Raw genomic sequence first — 17,524 nt, forward strand, 5'->3', positions numbered from 1 at the left:
CGATGTCCAGTGATGTTACTATGGAAAAAAGGTTGCCTCACGCTTGATATTCTTAGTGATTTGTTAAACAGACATCAAAACAAATTGCAGTGCACTTTAAATATGGACAACAGGAGGTACAATTAATTACAAAAGGTTTTGAATTATATTTTCAATATATTATTCCAAGGGAATATATAGACTATCATACCCATTATGCAGGTAGCCAAGCGGTTAAGAGCATTCTTCTAGTAATCAACAGGTCACCGGTTTGAATCCACGAGGCGACTGTGGGAAAATCTGTCGATGTACCCTTGAGCAACGAATTTAAACCTAACTGCTCCTGTCAGTCGCTCTGGATAACGTCTGCTAAATTACTTAAACGTAATTATGCTAAGACTAGTACTGATTACTCTTTTTGACGTGCCAAATACATTTTATGCAACACAAAACGTACACGAATTATGTCCACAGGCGGAAACATTTTGTGCAACCCCGTCTACGGTGCACGCAAGAAACGTAATTGTGTTTACACACCCGATTGGATGACGTCTTTACATTTGGTCAATGTCAGCCAACGCGTGCTAGGATTAGTCTGTCGGAGAGATTAGGAAGTGGCGTTCAAGGCAGGGTAGTTTAGCTAGCTGTGTTGTCTGATTAAAACTGCGAACGGTATAACAGCACAGCGTTGCAATTTATCAACAGGCTTCAAAGACCAGGAACGCGTACAGTTACCTTAGCTAACGAAACATTTATCTCAAAGCATATCGAAACTAGGTATTTTGTTTAGCTAACATGCTAGCTATCCAGCTAAATATCTTCCATGTCAGCAGTAAAAAAGCATGACCTAGCTATCGTTAAGAAAAAAAAACAGTGTACATACCCTATGCTGCTATCAAATATTTATTTCGTGGGCTTTGGGCTCATGAATGTTAGTTAGCAGCGTATGCAAGAGAAGAAGAATCCTGTAAGTGGATAACTAGCATTAGCCACGGAGCTAACTTCGTTAACTAAAGTAACTAGCTAGCAGTCGTTAGTTTGTAATCGAAATGGATTTTAAAGGGTCATTCAAGACTTCGAGGATGGTTTTGTCCCTGGTCATTCTCCTTATATTTTTCTCACACGGAACAGCAGCTGGTAAGTCTTAACGTCAGCCGGGTAGATGTCATCTGTCATAGTTGATACAATTTGACAGATTCTGTAACGCTAGCAATAGTAAGCTTGTTTACATTTTTTGAGGCGCAAACTATCAATACTGTTTGTAGGAAAGTACTTTTTCTTCCTACGAAGTGGTGTTTTTTTTTTAACGAAAAGTGTTTGGATTGTCAACTGATGCACAATGCCTAATCAATTACATTTTCTTTGTTGTCTTTCTGCAGATGAAGAGCTACAGGGGAATCATGATCATGCTCCTGAATTGAAGGTAGCTATAAACACATTTCACTAGCCCTAGGTTCAGATAGGTACCTTGATGTAACAAGCAATATATACAGTGCATTCGGTAAGTATTCAGACCCCTTGACTTTATCCACATTTTATGTTACAGCTTCTAAAATTGATTTAAATTGTTTCCCCCCCCCTCAATCTACAATCTACCCCATAATGACAATGCAAAAACAGATTTTAATACATTTTAGCAAATGTATAAAATTTAAAAAACGGAAATATTACATTTACATAAGTATTCTGACCCTTAGTACTTTGAAGCACCTTTGGCAGCGATTAAAGCCTTGAGTCTTCTTGGGTATGACGCTACAAACTAGGCATACCTGTATTTGTATTTGGGGAGTTTCTCCCATTTTTTTTCTGCAGATCCTCTCAAGCTCTGTCAAGTTGGATGGGGAGTGTCTCTGCACAGCTATTTTCAGGTCTCTCCAGAGATCGGGTTCATGTCCAGGCTCTGGCTGGGCCACTCAAAGACATTCAGAGACTTGTCCCGAAGGCACTCCTGCGTTGTCTTGGCTGTGTGTTTAGGGTCATTGTCCTGTTGGAAGGTGAACCTAGCCCTAGTCTGAGGTCCTGAGTGCTCTGGAGCAGGTTTTCATCAAGGATCTCTCTGTACTTTGCTCTGTTTATCTTTCCCTGACTGGTCTCCCAGTCCCTTCTGCAGAAAAACATCCCCACTGCGTGATGCTGCCACAACCATGCTTCACCGTAGGGATGGTGCCAGGTTTCCTCCAGACGTGACACTTGGCATTCAGGCCAAAGAGTTAAATCCTTGTTTCTCAAGTGGGCTGTCATGTACATTTTACTGAGGAGTGGCTTCCGTCTGGCCACTCTACCATAAAGGTCTGACTGGAGGCAAGTCAGTTAAAAACAAATTCTTATTTACAATGACGGCCAAACCCAGACGACGCTGGGTCAATTGTACGCCGCCCTATGGGACTCCCAATCTCGGCCGGATGTGATGCAGCCTGGATTCGAACTAGGTACTGTAGTGGCGCCTCTTGCACTGAGATGCAGTGCCTTTAGACGGCTGCGCCACTCGGGAGCCACTTGGGGGAGTACTGCAGAGATGGTTGTCTTTCTGGAACTCTGGAGCTGTCAGAGTAACCATTGGGTTTTTGGCCAAGGCCCTCCTCCCCTGATTGCTCAGTTTGGCTGGGCGCCTAGCTCTAGGAAGAGTCTTGGTGGTTTGAAACTTCTTCCATTTAAGAATGATGGAGGCCATTGTGTTCTTGGGGACCTTCAATACGGCAGACATTTTTGGGTACCTGATCTGTGCCTCGACACAATCATGTCTCAGGGCTCTACGGACAATTCTTTCATCCTTATGGCTTGGTTTTTGCTCTTACATGCACTGTCAACTGTGGGACCTTTATATAGATAGGTGTGTGCCTTTCTAAATCATGTCCAATCAATTGAATTTACCATAATTGGTCTCCAATGAAGTTGTAGAAACATGTCGAGGATGAGTCTCACAGCAAAGGGTCTGAATACTTATTTCAATAAAGTATTTCTGTTTAAAAAAAGTATACATTTTCAAAAATGTATAAAAATGTATTTGTCATTATGGGGTCTTGTGTGTGTGGATTTTTGAAATTTTATTTTTTTAAATCCATTTTAGAGTAAGGCTGTAACGTAACGAAATGTGGAAAAAGTCAAGGGGTCTAAATACTTTCCGAATACACTGTACATGTCATATATTGATAGACTGGATAGATTCATTATGCCGTCGCAATCTTCGCTCTCTCTTCTATTCTATCATCTCTTCCTTCCACTAAATCCTTCTCCCTCCTGTCTCCTGACTCTGCATCTTCAACCCTACTCTCCTCTCTTTCCATCTCTTTTCACTTACACTGTCCCCTTTCCTCCCGGCCGGCTCGACCCTCCCCTTCTGCTCTGTGGCTGACTTACAGAACAGGGCTGCAGGCAGCTGAGCAAAAATTTAGGAAAACTAAACTTTCCAGAGGACCTATCATCCTTCCACCCTCCTCTCTACCTTCTCTTGTGTATCCTTTGCTAAAGCCACTTTCTATCACTCTAAATTCCAAGCCTTGGCCTCCAACCCTGGGAAACTCCAACCCCGACACCTTCTCCATCCTTAATCCTCCACCTCCTCCCCCTACCTCCTCCCTCTCTGCAGATTACTTTGTCAACTTAAAAAAAAATTCAGTCAGCCTACTAAAGCCACTGGTCCCACTCACACAGAACTACCCTACGTCTTGACCTCTTTCTCCCCTCTCTCTCCAGATGAAATTCTGCGACTTGATGTCAAGCCGCCTGACAACTGGTCCACTCAACCCCATCACCTCTTCCCTTCTCTAGACTATCTCTGGAGACCTTCTCCCATTCCTCACTTCCCTCATCAACTCATCCCTGACCACTCTCCGCTCTGCCAAAGCTGAATCTCTCTCCTCTGTTCTCATCCTCCTAGATATATCCGCTGCATTCGACACTGTGAACCACCAGATCCTCCTCTCGACCCTCTCAGAGCTGGGTGTCTCGGGCTCTTCACACACTTGGAATGCATCCTACCTGGCGGGTTGCTTCTGATCTGGTTTTAGGCCCTCTCCTCTTTTCTCTATACACCAAGTCACTCAGCTCCGTCACATCCTCTCATGGTCTCTCCTATCATTGTTATGCGGATGACACTCAACTACCTTTCTCATTCCCCCCTTCAGACTCCCAGGTGGCGACTCACATCTCTCAGTGCCTGGCAGATATCTCAGCTTGGATTTCAGCCCACCACCTCAAGCTTAACCTCGACAAGACTTAGCTGCTCTTCCTCCCGGGGAAGACCTGCCCTCTCCAAGACCTCTCCATTACAGTCGACAACTCCACAGTGTTCCCTTCACAGAGTACAAAGAACCTTGATGTGACCCTGGACAACACCCTATTGTTCTCTGCAAACATCAAAGCAGTGACTCGTTCCTGCAGGTTCATGCTCTACAACATCCGTAGAGTACAACCTTGCCTCACACAGGAAGCGGCGCAGGTCCTATTCCAGGCAATCGTCATATCCCGTCTGGATTACTGCAAGTCTCTGTTGGCTGGGCTTCCCACTTGTTCCTTCAAATCCATGTAACTTATCCAGAACGTTGCAGCCCATCTGGTGTTCAACCTTCCTAAATTCTCTCATGTCACCCCTCACCTGGCTTCCAGTCGAAGCTCACATCATTACATCCGTGGTGCTTGCCTACTGAGCAGCAGTGAGAACTGCTACCTTCAGGCTATGCGCAAACCCTACATCCCAATTAGCCAACTCTGGTCTCTTGGCGGTCCAACCCAACATCCCAATTAGCCAACTCTGGTCTCTTGGCGGTCCAACCCCTACGGGAGGTCAGCTCCAGCTCAGCCCAGTCAAAGGGGTTAATCCATTTGAATTCAATCTCTTTTTGACAGCATGCCATTTGTTTTAAACAAAACTTGTTTTGCTCATAGAAGAAGCGGTCGGAATGTTACTTTTGTTGATTGTTGCCTAAACATGGACCTGAATGACTCATTTTGCATACCTTACCCTACCATTAGACATCCATGTCTTGATCACTGGAAAAGATAAACACTTGAGTTTATCATTTAAAGGGTTACAAACAGAGTATGAAAGTGTGACAACCATCTTTAAATCATAAGAATTGCCATTTGATTTAACCATTAACGTCTATATAAAAACGCGAACTTCATATATGCGTAGGTTGTAGCTTATATCCTATTTTATGTCATCTAAGTTTTTTTGTGTTGTGCCTGCCATCGGTTGAGACATCATGCTCTTGAATACAGGGTGGGTGTCATTTCAATCATAGCAATAGAATGGACCTATCCCTTTAGACCACTGTTGTGTATCAGGTACACCATTGACATTGAATTGAAATTGTAACTTCTGATTACTACCACAAAGATGGCCAACGGTCCACCCACTGTTGAATGTCAACTCAAATTGTCATGTCTATTCGATTATCTACATTTCTATGATTTAAATAGGTTTTCTATGGAGGGTTGACAGTATAATTTAAAACAACATATTCCCATTCGTCAACATTCTCTGATGTCTGGACCTCCAGCCATCTTTATGGTACCATTTGGATGTAGACATTTCAATTCTATTCCCATTTTAGTACATTTATCAGCCAAAACATTACACCCACCATGTATTCAAGATCATGTCTCAACTGATGGTGGGCACAACACGAAAACCTCATGATGTAAGCTGCAACATCTGTGAATATGAAAATAATTTGAGTTGGATGGTTAAAATGTCAATTTGTATAAAAAAAAATACAATTGTTTGACAACCCTGTTTATAAGCTTTTAAATGATATAAATCTCAACCATTTATCTTTTCCAGTGATGAAGACATTGTCTCATGGTATGGTTATTTAGCAAAGAACTGACCAAAGCAGATTTGTGTAGCGTTGGTGTTACACTCACCCACTAACCATCAAGATAATGACAATATAATAAGTTATATTTCATCATGTAACATGACGTGACTTAAAATGCCTTTGCTTCCCCTCCACCATCTCATATTGGTTGTTTCCCCCCCTCTAGTCTTACCATGACCCCAACTCTGAGGAAGAAGAGGACCCAGTAGGTTCTAGGATTGTAGCAGGAATGGTGACTTCCCCCAGGGAGGCCCCGCAGCGTGAGGGGGAGAGAAGACCTGATGGTGGGGTTCAGGAGGATGGGCTAGAGGGGGAAGAGAAGGACTTGCCCATCCAACCTCCTCCCGTTGCGGAAAGGCCCAAAGAGAGTAAGGACAGCCAGGACAAACAAATTTTCACGATTTCACTAATATCAATAAATCATAGCACGTTTTGGGGCTCATTCAGTCGTTTTTACCGGATTTAGTAGAATCATATTGAAAAATTATGTTGCAAATGATACTGTTGCTTCTTCCTGTTGTCATGTATTTTTGATTTCAAATGGAAAATATGGCGCTCGACAATGTGACCGGGAAGATGTTTATTTACCGGCCGTTTGAGAAAATTACCGGACCCATATAAACTCAGCAAACTTAACGTGCAAATATTTGTATGAACATAACAAGATTCAACAACTGAGACATAAACTGAACAAGTTCCACAGACGTGTGACAAACAGAAATGGAATAATGTGTCACTGAACAAAGGGGGGGTCAAAAGTAACAGTCAGTATCTGGTGTGGCCAACCGCTGCATTAAGTACTGCAGTGCATCTCCTCCTCATGGGCTGCACCAGATTTGCCAGTTCTTGCTGTAAGATGTTACCCTACTCTTCCACCAAGGAAAGTTCCCGGACATTCCTGGGGGGGAATGGCCCTAGCCCTCACCCTCTGATCCAACAGGTCCCAGACATTCTCAATGGGATTGAGGTCCGGGCTCTTCGCTGGCCATGGAAGAACACTGACTTTCCTGTCTTGCAGGAAATCACCCACAGAACGAGCAGTATGGTTGGTGGCATTGTCATGCTGGAGGGTCATGTCAGGATGAGCCTGCAGGAAGGGTACCACATAAGGGAGGAGGATGTCTTCCCTGTAACACACAGCGTTGAGATTGCATGCAATGACGACAAGCTCAGTCCGATGATGCTGTGACACACCGCCCCAGACCAAGACGGACCCTCCACCTCCAAATCTATCCCGCTCCAGAGTACAGGCCTCGGTGTAACGCTCATTCCTTTGACGATAAACGCGAATCTGACCATCACCCTTGGTGAGACAAAACCGTGACTCGTCAGTGAAGAGCACTTTTTGCCAGTCCTGTCTGGTCCAGCGATGGTGGGTTTGTGCTGTTTCTGTCCTGCAGGTGTGATGTTCGGGTGTACCGATCCTGTGCAGGTGTTGTTACGTGGTCTGCCACTGCAAGGACGATCAGCTGTCCGTCCTGTCTTCCTGTAGTGCTGTCTTAGGCATCTCACAGTACGGACATTGCAATTTATTGCCCTGGCCACATCTGCAGTCCTCATGCCTACTTGCAGCATGCCCAAGGCACATTCACGCAGATGAGGGACCCTGGGCATCTTTTGGTGTTTTTCAGAGTCAGTAGAAAGGCCTCTTTAGTGTCCTAAGTTTTCATAACTGTGACCTTAATTGTCTGTAAGCTGTTAGTGTCTTAACGACCGTTCCACAGGTGCATGTTCAATAATTGTTTATGGTTCATTGAAGAAGCATGGGAAACAGTGTGTAAACCCTTTACAATGAAGATCTGTGAAGTTATTTGGATTTTTACGAATTATCTTTGAAAGAAAGGTCCTGAAAAAGGGACGTTTTTTTTTTCTCCTGAGTTTACATTGGTTGCATAACCTATTAGAAAAGGAAAAGGGTTAGGGAGTCCACCCACTGTGCTCAGAATGACAGAAATCACATTTAGATTATAGTAATGGATCTTAACTCATGTAATAAAGCAGCCAATAAAACTTAATTTTCAAACATTTGCCAAAATGCAATTCGCTGGAAAACACCATTCTAAATAGCACACCTGATATCAGTTCCATATGTGACAGATATCTCTATTAGAAACTTAGAGATCTAAAGATGCAACAACTAGGGTGTGTTGCTATATGACTAGGATTGTGCCTTTTGGCTTCTGGAAAACAAAATAAATAAATAACACGAGAGAAATGGCACCAGTGGTGGGTCCAATAGGGAAGTAAACTGATATACGTTTGCCAAAATTATACAGAAATAATTAATTCAAATCATAAATTCTTCACCAGAGGTGATGACTTAGCCACAGAGGAATGGAAGATCATTAGCTTCTTTAAAAGAAATAGCTGTGGATTGTTTCAAATTACAAGCTTGTTTGGGAAACCTGCAGTTTGGGCAGCGCGCGTGGCAATAGGCCTAGCTGATTATTGAGTTACTGCGATCAGTGAAAAGCATCTAAAATATGTGTAAAGATAATGTTACTATAGTTTAAAATGTTGAGAAGGGGAGAGGTGTGTCGCGAAGATATAGACAAGTCTTTCCAGAATGGCTCAGCTGTCTCCCGCCAGTTCTTGCTCATTAATTGTTTCATTGTGTGAATGGTTTGCCCTCTGATTTTTTTCTTTAATCAATACCGTTAATCCCCATCATTTGGTTACATTCATTTCTGTTAATGCATTTATTAATTAGTAACTTACCTTTGTCATTCTCGGAGTGGAAACATTGTTTGTAGATTTCACAACCTGCTACACTTGTGAGAAACACGTTTTGGTTTATTTCATAACCATCATTTACGAGATTTGTCTTTTGTTTGAAGTGCTCCATGTGAGCAATGAGCATGTGTCTGGTTTCTCTGTCCTGATAACGTTGAGGGAGCGCCCGCATCGAAGTACCTGGCCTGCTCTGCTAAATGTAGCAAAGTGTTTTTTTAACATCCATTGTGAATGCTAATATACTAAAACTATAGTTCCTCACAGTAAGCTATTTTGAAAATAAAAAATCCTTGATAATCACCAATTCTCGGTGTGAAAGAGCAATGGAAGTTATAGGTCTACTGCTGTATTGGACTAATGGCAATGAGTTGTGCTCATTACTTTAGCCGCCAACGGTTCACCGTGTATCAATGTGTCCGTATGGCAGAGGCTGGTGATCTCGCATAAGTTGACTTTTAGATTTTTATCATTTTAATTCAGATTTTTATAATTAACTGCATGACAATGATTTTGAGAAACAAATGTTATTATTGAAATAACTGTTCCACGAAAATGCGCATATGAAGATAGTAACTGGCATGCAGAACGGTAGAAATGGTAGAATAAATTGTAAGCTTGCCTATAGGCTAATTTGAACCAAGGTAAAACATGCCTGAGGAGCTGCAGGAGAAATCCTGCTCAAAATAGGCTCTGTATGCTGTGCGCATGTGGTAGTTGTGTTGGATAAGTAAGATGTATGCTCTCGTTGCCTGGCCCTCATTACATATCCATCACCCAACCCACTGGCTCCAGGTCATCTATAAGTCTTTGCTAGGTAAAGCCCCGCCTTATCTCAGCTCACTGGTCACCATATCAACACCCACCCGTAGCACACGCTCCAGCAAGTATATTTCACTGGTCATCCCCAACGTCAACACCTTCTTTGGCCGCCTTTCCTTCCAGTTCTCTGCTGCCAATGACTGGAATGAATTGCAAAAATCACTGAAGCTGGAGACATATCTCCCTCTCTAACTTTAAGCATCAGCTGTCAGAGTTGCTTACCGATCACTGTACCTGTACACAGCCAATCTGTAAATAGCACACCCAACTTCCTCATCCCCATATTATTTCTTACCCTCTTGCTTTTTTTCACCCCAGTATCTCTACTTTCACATCATCTGCACATCTATCACTCCAGTATTAATGCTAAATTGTAATTATTTCGCCTCTATGGCCTATTTATTTCCTTACCTCCCTACTCTTCTACATTTGCACACACTATACATAAATAGAAAAATCTTTATTTTCTATTGTTTTTGACTGTACGTTTGTTTGTTTAACTCTGTTTTTGTCGCACTGCTTTGCTTTATCTTGGCCAGGTTGCAGTTGTAAATGAGAACTTGTTCTCAACTGGCCTACCTGGTTAAATAAAGGTGAAATAAAATAAATAAAAATGAGACGGAGGTATCGCTGATGGAGATCGGGGTGCCTTTTGAGAATCCGGTGACGAGTGGCTCGTCTGCCTTTGCCATCAGCACTATTGGCCAATGTACAATCGCTGGATAATAAAGTGTACGAACTATAAGCATGTATATCCTACCAACAGGGCATTAAACAACTTCTTATGGCTGGAATCCCGTTAGCGGGATCGATATGACAACAGCCAGTGAAAGTGCAGGGCGCCAAATTCAAAACAACAAAAATCTCATAATTAAAAAATAAAAGTATTATACACCATTTTAAAGCTTTACTTCTTGTTAATCCAGCCACAGTGTCTGATTTCAAAAAGCCTTTACGGAGAAAGCAAACCATATGATTATGTTAGGTCAGCGCCTATACACAAAAAAACATACAGCCATTTTCCAGCCAAAGAGAGGAGTACAAAAAGCAGAAATAGAGAAAATGAATCACTAACCTTTGATCTTCATCAGATGACACTCATAGGACTTCATGTTACACAATACATGTATGTTTTGTTCGATAAAGTTCATATTTATATCCAAAAATCTCAGTTTACATTGGCGCGTTATGTTCAGTAATGTTTTGCCTCCACAACAGCCGGTGATTTTGCATAGAGCCACATCAATTTATAGAAATACTCATAAATGTTGATGAAAATACAAGTGTTATGCATGGAACTTTAGATAAACTTCTCCTTAATGCAACCGCTGTGTCAGATTTCAAAAAAGCTTTACCGAAAAAGCACACCATGCAATAATCTGAGTACGGCGCTCAGACACAAAAACATGCCATACAATATATCCGCCATGTTGGAGTCAACAATAGTCAGAAATGGCATTATAAATGTTCGCTTACCTTTGATCTTCATCAGAATGCACTCCCAGTAATTCCAGTTCCACAATACATGTTTGTTTTGTTCGATAAAATCCATCCTTTATGTCCAAATACCTCCTTTTTGTTCGCGCTTTTAGTTCACAAATCCAAATTCACAACGCGTAGGTCAGACGAAAACTAAAAAAAATTCCATTACAGTTCGTAGAAACATGTCAAACGATGTATAGAATCAATCTTTAGGATGTTTTTATCATAAATCTGCAATAAAGTTTCAACCGGAGAAATCCTTTGTCTTCAGAAATGCAATGGAACTGAGCTACCTCTCACGTGAGCGCGCATGGCTGAGGCTCATGCCCTGCTGGCAGTCCTCTCACTCAATGAGCTCTTATTCTCCCCCACTTCATAGTAGAAGCCTCAAACAAGGTTCTAAAGACTGTTGACATCTAGTGGAAGCCTTAGGAAGTGCAAAAGGACCCCACAGACACTGTAGTTTGGATAGGCAATCACTTAAAAAACTACAAACCTCTTTCTGGCTGAATGTTTTCTCAGGTTTTTGCCTGCCATATGGGTTCTGTTATACTCACAGACATCATTCGAACAGTTTTAGAAACTTCAGAGTGTTTTCTATCCAAATCTCAAATCTACTAATAATATGCATATCTTAGCTTCTGGGTGTGAATAGCAGGCAGTTTACTCTGGGCACGTCAGTCAGCCAAGCTACTCAATACTGCCACCATCCATAAGAAGTTAAAAACTGTAATATCTTATGTTTCACCGAATCGTGGCTGAACGACGACATGAATAACATACAGCTGGCGGGTTATACACTGTATCGGCACGATAGAACAGCAGCTTCTGGTAAGACAAGGGGTGACGGTCTATGTATATTTGTAAACAACAGCTGGTGCATGACATCTAAGGAAGGTGAGCAAAAAGATTTTGCTCGCCTAAGGTAGTGTGGTCAACAGCTTATAATGAGACACTATCTACCTAGAGAGTTTATCTATATTCTTCGTAGCTGTCTATTTACCACCATAAACCTATGCTGGCACTAAGACCGCACTCAATGAGCTGTATATGTCCGTAAGCAAACAGGAAAACGCTCATCCAGAGGGCGCTCCTAGTGGCCGGGGATTTTTTTGCAGGGAAACTTCAATCTGTTTTACTTAATTTCTACCAGTATGTTAAATGTGCAACCAGAGGGAAATAAACTCAAGACCACCTTTACTCCACACACAGCGACACGTACAAAGCTCTCCCTCGCCCTCCATTTGGCAAATCTGACCATAATTATATCCTGATTCCTGCTTACAAGCAAAAATTAAAGCAGGAAGCACCAGTGACTCGGGTCAATATTAAAGTGGTCAGAAGAAGCAGATGCTAAGCTACAGGACTGTTTTGCTAGCACCGACTGGAATATGTTCCGGGACTCTTCCGATTGAATTGAGGAGTACACCACATCAGTCACTGGCTTTATCAATAAGTGCATCGATGACGTCCTCCCCACAGTGACTGTACGTATGTACCCCAACCAGAAGCCATGGGTTTCAGGCAACATCCGCACTGAGCTTAAGCATATAGCTGCCGCTTTCAATTAGCGGGACTCTAACCCGGAAGCTTATAAGGAATCCTGCTGTGCCCTCCGACGAACCATCAAACAGGCAAAGCATCAAAACAGGACTAAGATTGAATTGTACTATCCGGCTCCGATGCTCGTCGGATGTGACAGTGCTTGCAAACTATTACAGACTACAAAGGGAAGCACACCCGAGAGCTGCCCAGTGACACGAGCCTACCAGATGAGCTAAATTACTTCTATGCTCACTTCGAGGCAAGTAACACTGAAACATGCATGAGAGCATCAGCTGTTCCGGGCGACTGTGTGATAACTCTCCGCAGCCGATGTAAGACCTTTTAAACAGGTCAACATTCACAAGGCCGCAGGGCCGGATGGATTACCAGGACGTGTGCTCCGAGCATGCGCTGCCCAACATGCAATTGTCTTCACTGACATTTTCAACCTCTCCCTGTCCTAGTCTGTAATACCAACATTTTTCAAGCAGACCACCATAGTCCCTGTGCCCAAGAGCTCTAAGGTAACCTGCCTAAATGACTCAACCCGTAGCACTCACGTCTGTATCCATGAAGTGCTTTGAAAGGCTGGTCATGGCTGACATCAACACCATTATCCCAGAAACCCTAGACCCACTCCAATTTGCATACCGCCCCAACAGATCCACAGATGATGCAATCTGTATTGCACTCCACACTGACCTTTCACTCCTAGACAAAAGGAACACCTATGTGAGAATGCTATTCATTGACTACAGCTCAGCGTTCAACAACCTTGGTGCCCTCAAAGCTCATCACTAAGCTAAGGACCCTGGGAATAAACACCTCTGCAACTGAATCCTGGACTTGAATCAAATCAAATTTTATTTGTCACATGCACGAATACAAAAGGTGTTGACCTTATATTGAAATACTTACTTACAAGCCCTTAATCAACAATGCAGTTTTAAGAACGTGTTAAAGTATTTACAAAAATAAACTGAAGTAAAAAATAAATGTAATAAAATATTATTAAGGAGTAACAATGAAATAACAGTAGCAAGGCTATATACAGGGGCTACCGGTACAGAGTCAATGTAGGGGGGGCACAGGTTAGTTGAGGTAGTTGAGGTAATATGTACATGTAGAGGTAAAGTGACTGCATGGAAATAAACAGAGTATCAGCAGTGTGCAAATGGGGGTGGACAATGCAAATAGTCCAGGTAGGCATTTGATTAGCTGTTCAGGAGTCTTATGGCTTTGGGGTAAAGCTATTAAGAAGCCTTTTGGACCTAGACTTGGCGCTCCGGTACCGCTTGCTGTGCAGTCGCAGAGAGAATAGTCTGACTAAGGTGGCTGGATGCTTTGGCAATTTTTAGGGCCTTCCTCTGACACTGCCTGGTATAGAGGTCCTGGATGGCAGGAAGCTTGGCCCCAGTGATGTACTGGGCTGTATGCGCTACCCTCTGAACTGCAACACTGCTGGGTTTTTCACGCTCAACAGTTTCCCAGACGTCCAGCCAACTTGACACTGTGGGAAGCATTGGATACAATATTAGGAAGGTGTATTTCATCTTTTGTACACTGTGTGCAATATATAGATGGCAGTTCCCATTCAAGTCAAGACTGGCAGCCATTGCTAATGTACCTGTGAGTTTAGCAGTCAAAAACCCTTCTATGGATTGTCTATGGCCACAATGCTACAAGATGTTCCACAGATCGAAGAAGGAACGATAGGAGTGGGAAAAGTGTGCTTGTGCATTGATATGCGCACCAAAGACGGTATGCTTTTATTTTAATTTCGGCACAAATTAAAAAGTGGCACTGCCTTGCCCTTGGATTGATGTTTCAGCATTATCTCAATAATAGTTTGGTGTTTTACTAGCCATGCACGACATGCATGCGCAGTTACAAGCCTGTTAGTTAGCGGGCAGGCGGACGAGCAATATCCACCGTCGTAGTGTGAATGAACCCTGAGCTGGAATATGAAGCTAACTGAAGTTGGCTATCTTTATGAAAGCCTGAGTAGATCTTGCTTGCTCTGTAGTATAGCAACAGTGTGATGTCTTTTTGAACTCAAGCTCAGTGTAAAAGTTGGCCCTCATTGGAAATGAAAACACACTTTTTTTAAATTGTATTTAACCTTTTATTTAACTAGGACAAAACACAGATCACGACAAGAGAGACAACACTACATAAAGAGAGACCTAAGACAACAACATCATGGCAGCAACACATGACAACACCATTAATTTTGCCGATGACACAAGTGGTAGGCCTGATCAGTGATGAGACAGCCTATAGGGAGGTCGTCAGAGACCTGACCGTGTGGTGCAAGGACAACAACCTCTCCCTCAAGACAAAGGAGATGATTGTGGACTACAGGAAAAGGAGAACCGAAAACGCCCCCATTCTCATTGACGGGGCTTTAGTGGAGCAGTTTGAGAACTTCAAGTTCCTTGGCGTCCACATCACCAACAAACTAACATGGTCCAAGCTCACCAAGACAGTCGTGAAGAGGGCACAACAAAACCTGTTCCCCCTCAGGAGACTGAAAAGATTTGTCATGGGTCCTCAGATCCTCAAAAGGTTCTACAGCTGCACCATCGAGCATCCTGATGGGTTGCATCACTGCCTTGTGTGGCAACTGCTCAGCCTCCGACCGCAAGGCACTACAGAGGGTAGCGCGTACGGCCCAGTACATCACCGGGGCCAAGCTTCCTGCCATCCAGGATCTCTATACCAGGCGGTGTCAGAGGAAGGCCTAAAAAATTGTCAAAGACTCCAGCCACCTTAGTCATAGACTGTTCTCTCTGCTACTGCACGGCAAGCGGTACCTGAGCACCACGTCTAGTTTCAAGAGACTTCTAAATAGCTTCTATCCCCAAGCCATAAGACTCCTGAACATCTAATCAAATGGCTACCCAGACTATTTGCATAGTCCTTTTACCCCCTTTTACGCTGCTGTTACTCTGTTATTATCTATGCACTGTCACTTTAATAACTCTACCTACATGTACATATTACCTCAATTACCTCGACTAACCGGTGCCCCCGCACATTGACTGTTCCTCGTACCCCCTGTATGCCTCACTATTTATTTTACTGCTGCTCTTTAATTATTTGTTAAGTTTTATGTCTTACATTTAAAAAAAATGTATTTTTCGTAACTGCATTGTTGGGGGCTTGTAAGTAAGCATTTCCTGCTGTATTTGGCACATGTGACAAATAACTTTTGATTTAATTTGAACACAACGTGGCAGCGGTACAACATGGTAGCAGGACAAAAACGGGCACAGACAACAGCACAAAGGGAAAGAAGGTAGAGACAGCAATTCATCCCGTAAAGCAGCCACAACTGTCAGTAAGAGTCTTTGAATGAAAAGATTGAGATAAAACTGTCCAGTTTGAGTGTTTGTTGCATTTAGTTCCAGTCGCTATCTGCGGCGAACTGAAAAGACGAGCGACCCAAGGATGTGTGTGCTTTAGGGACCTTTTGGGGCAGCAGGTAGGCTAGTGGTTAGAGCATTGGGCCAGTAACCGAAAGGTTGCTAGATCGAATCCCAGAGCTGACAAGGTAAAAATCTGTCATTCTGCCCCTGAACACTAAGAAAGCTTTGTTGTAGAGCGTTCAACACAAATCCATGGGGGGGCCCAGCTGAGTATGACTATCATCTGCATATAAATGGGTGAGAGGGCTTCCTACTGCCGGAGCTATGTTGTTGATGTAAATTGAGAAAAGCGTGGGGCCTAGGATTGAGCCTTGGGATACACCCTTGGTGACAGGCAGTGGCTGAGACAGCAGATGTTCTGACTTTATACACTGCACTATTTGAGAGAGGTAGTTGGCAAACCAGGGCAAAGACCCCTCAGAGACACCAATACTTCTTAGCCGGCCCACAAGAATGGAATGGTCTACCGTATCAAAAGCTTTGGCCAAGTCAATAAAAATAGCAAGTTTTGCACCAGTGTTTTCTCTGAAAGTAGCACTGATACTCTGGTGAAGGGTATATATAATTTGGCCACTGTTCTGTAGGGTTTCTTTCAGCATTCAGTGGAATTGAACAAGAATGATTAAACTTTAACTTACATGATTTGTATTTGATCTTACTTTTATGTACTTTTGTTTATGTTTGACACACACACACACACGGTTATCATCATCCATCTGCTTTCTGTCTGTGTTTTTGCTTGAACATACTAACTCCCCTCCCATTTGTGATTTTTGGTTGATGCAGTTCCTGTGGTGAATGGGGGCACAGCCAATAGGGAGCCCTGTCTGTTCCCCTTTCTCTTCCTGGGGAAGGAGTACTCGGACTGTACCACCGATGGACGGGGGGACGAACGCCTGTGGTGCGCCACGACCTACGACTACGACAGGGACAAGAGATGGGGCTTTTGTGAGAGTAAGTCGGCATGGGCATTTCAGACCTTGAGGAAACTCAAAAGTGAGTTAGTGTTATATTCTAATATTATTCAGTGAGTGAATATATTGGTTTAATTTGTGAGCTATAGCAAAACGTGTAAGCTCAGTGAGGAACAAATTCGGAATTGGCCTAGACTGACCAATCATTTGAGTGAACCTTTGCTGACAGCAATTTTTTTTCTTTGTGACTGAATCAGTGTTTGATTGTTGTGGTAAAAACAAAGCTCTCTTTTCTGTCCCTCCCCCTTACAGCATGCATACGTCAAAACAAGACACATTTTTTTAGTCCCTCTCCCATAGAGAGGGACACACCCACTACTTACGAGGCTGAAACAAATTGTGAATAAATCAAATTGTGTTGTATTGTAGCGGAGGAGCAGGCTGAGCAGAGACATGTAGCGGAGGAGGCCGAAAAGGAGTACCAGACTGCCCTCCGCATGATCAACGGAACAAACCGGAAGAGTCAGAAGAAAGAGTGAGCTTCCTTTCTTCTCTTCCTTGTCTCACCTACACACTAATCTCACATTCTCCTTTAGTGTTCATAAGTGTGCCTGTTGAAAGCAAGAACATTCTAGACATTCCACTTACTCTTATTATTACTTGCTTTCTTGCTTTAGCGCTTAAACCACTTAAGCGATCAAAACCAAACAAACTTTTAAAAATGCAGACAGACCGTCTTTAGGTTGCTAGAGAAAGTTAGGACCGATTTTGAGAAACCCTGGTTTAAAACAGACATGGG

The 17,524-nt window shown here is 43.0% G+C and overlaps 1 protein-coding gene across 2 annotated transcripts in view; it reads left to right on the forward strand.

Annotated features, from left to right (window-relative positions):
- Positions 1 to 525: 525 nt before the first annotated feature.
- The window catches only part of LOC106607650 (protein sel-1 homolog 1), a 44,679-nt gene continuing 27,680 nt past the window's right edge, over positions 526 to 17,524 (forward strand). For both annotated transcript variants that reach the window (XM_014204823.2, XM_014204824.2), the window contains exons 1-5: positions 526 to 1,116; positions 1,359 to 1,402; positions 5,968 to 6,169; positions 16,598 to 16,765; positions 17,155 to 17,260. In XM_014204823.2, the coding sequence (XP_014060298.1) occupies positions 1,029 to 1,116; positions 1,359 to 1,402; positions 5,968 to 6,169; positions 16,598 to 16,765; positions 17,155 to 17,260 (608 nt within the window). In that variant the 5' untranslated portion in view covers positions 526 to 1,028. The remainder of the gene's footprint in view (positions 1,117 to 1,358; positions 1,403 to 5,967; positions 6,170 to 16,597; positions 16,766 to 17,154; positions 17,261 to 17,524) is intronic.

This window comes from Salmo salar, chromosome ssa06 (assembly GCF_905237065.1).
Source record: "Salmo salar chromosome ssa06, Ssal_v3.1, whole genome shotgun sequence".
Taxonomy (NCBI): Eukaryota; Metazoa; Chordata; class Actinopteri; order Salmoniformes; family Salmonidae; genus Salmo; species Salmo salar.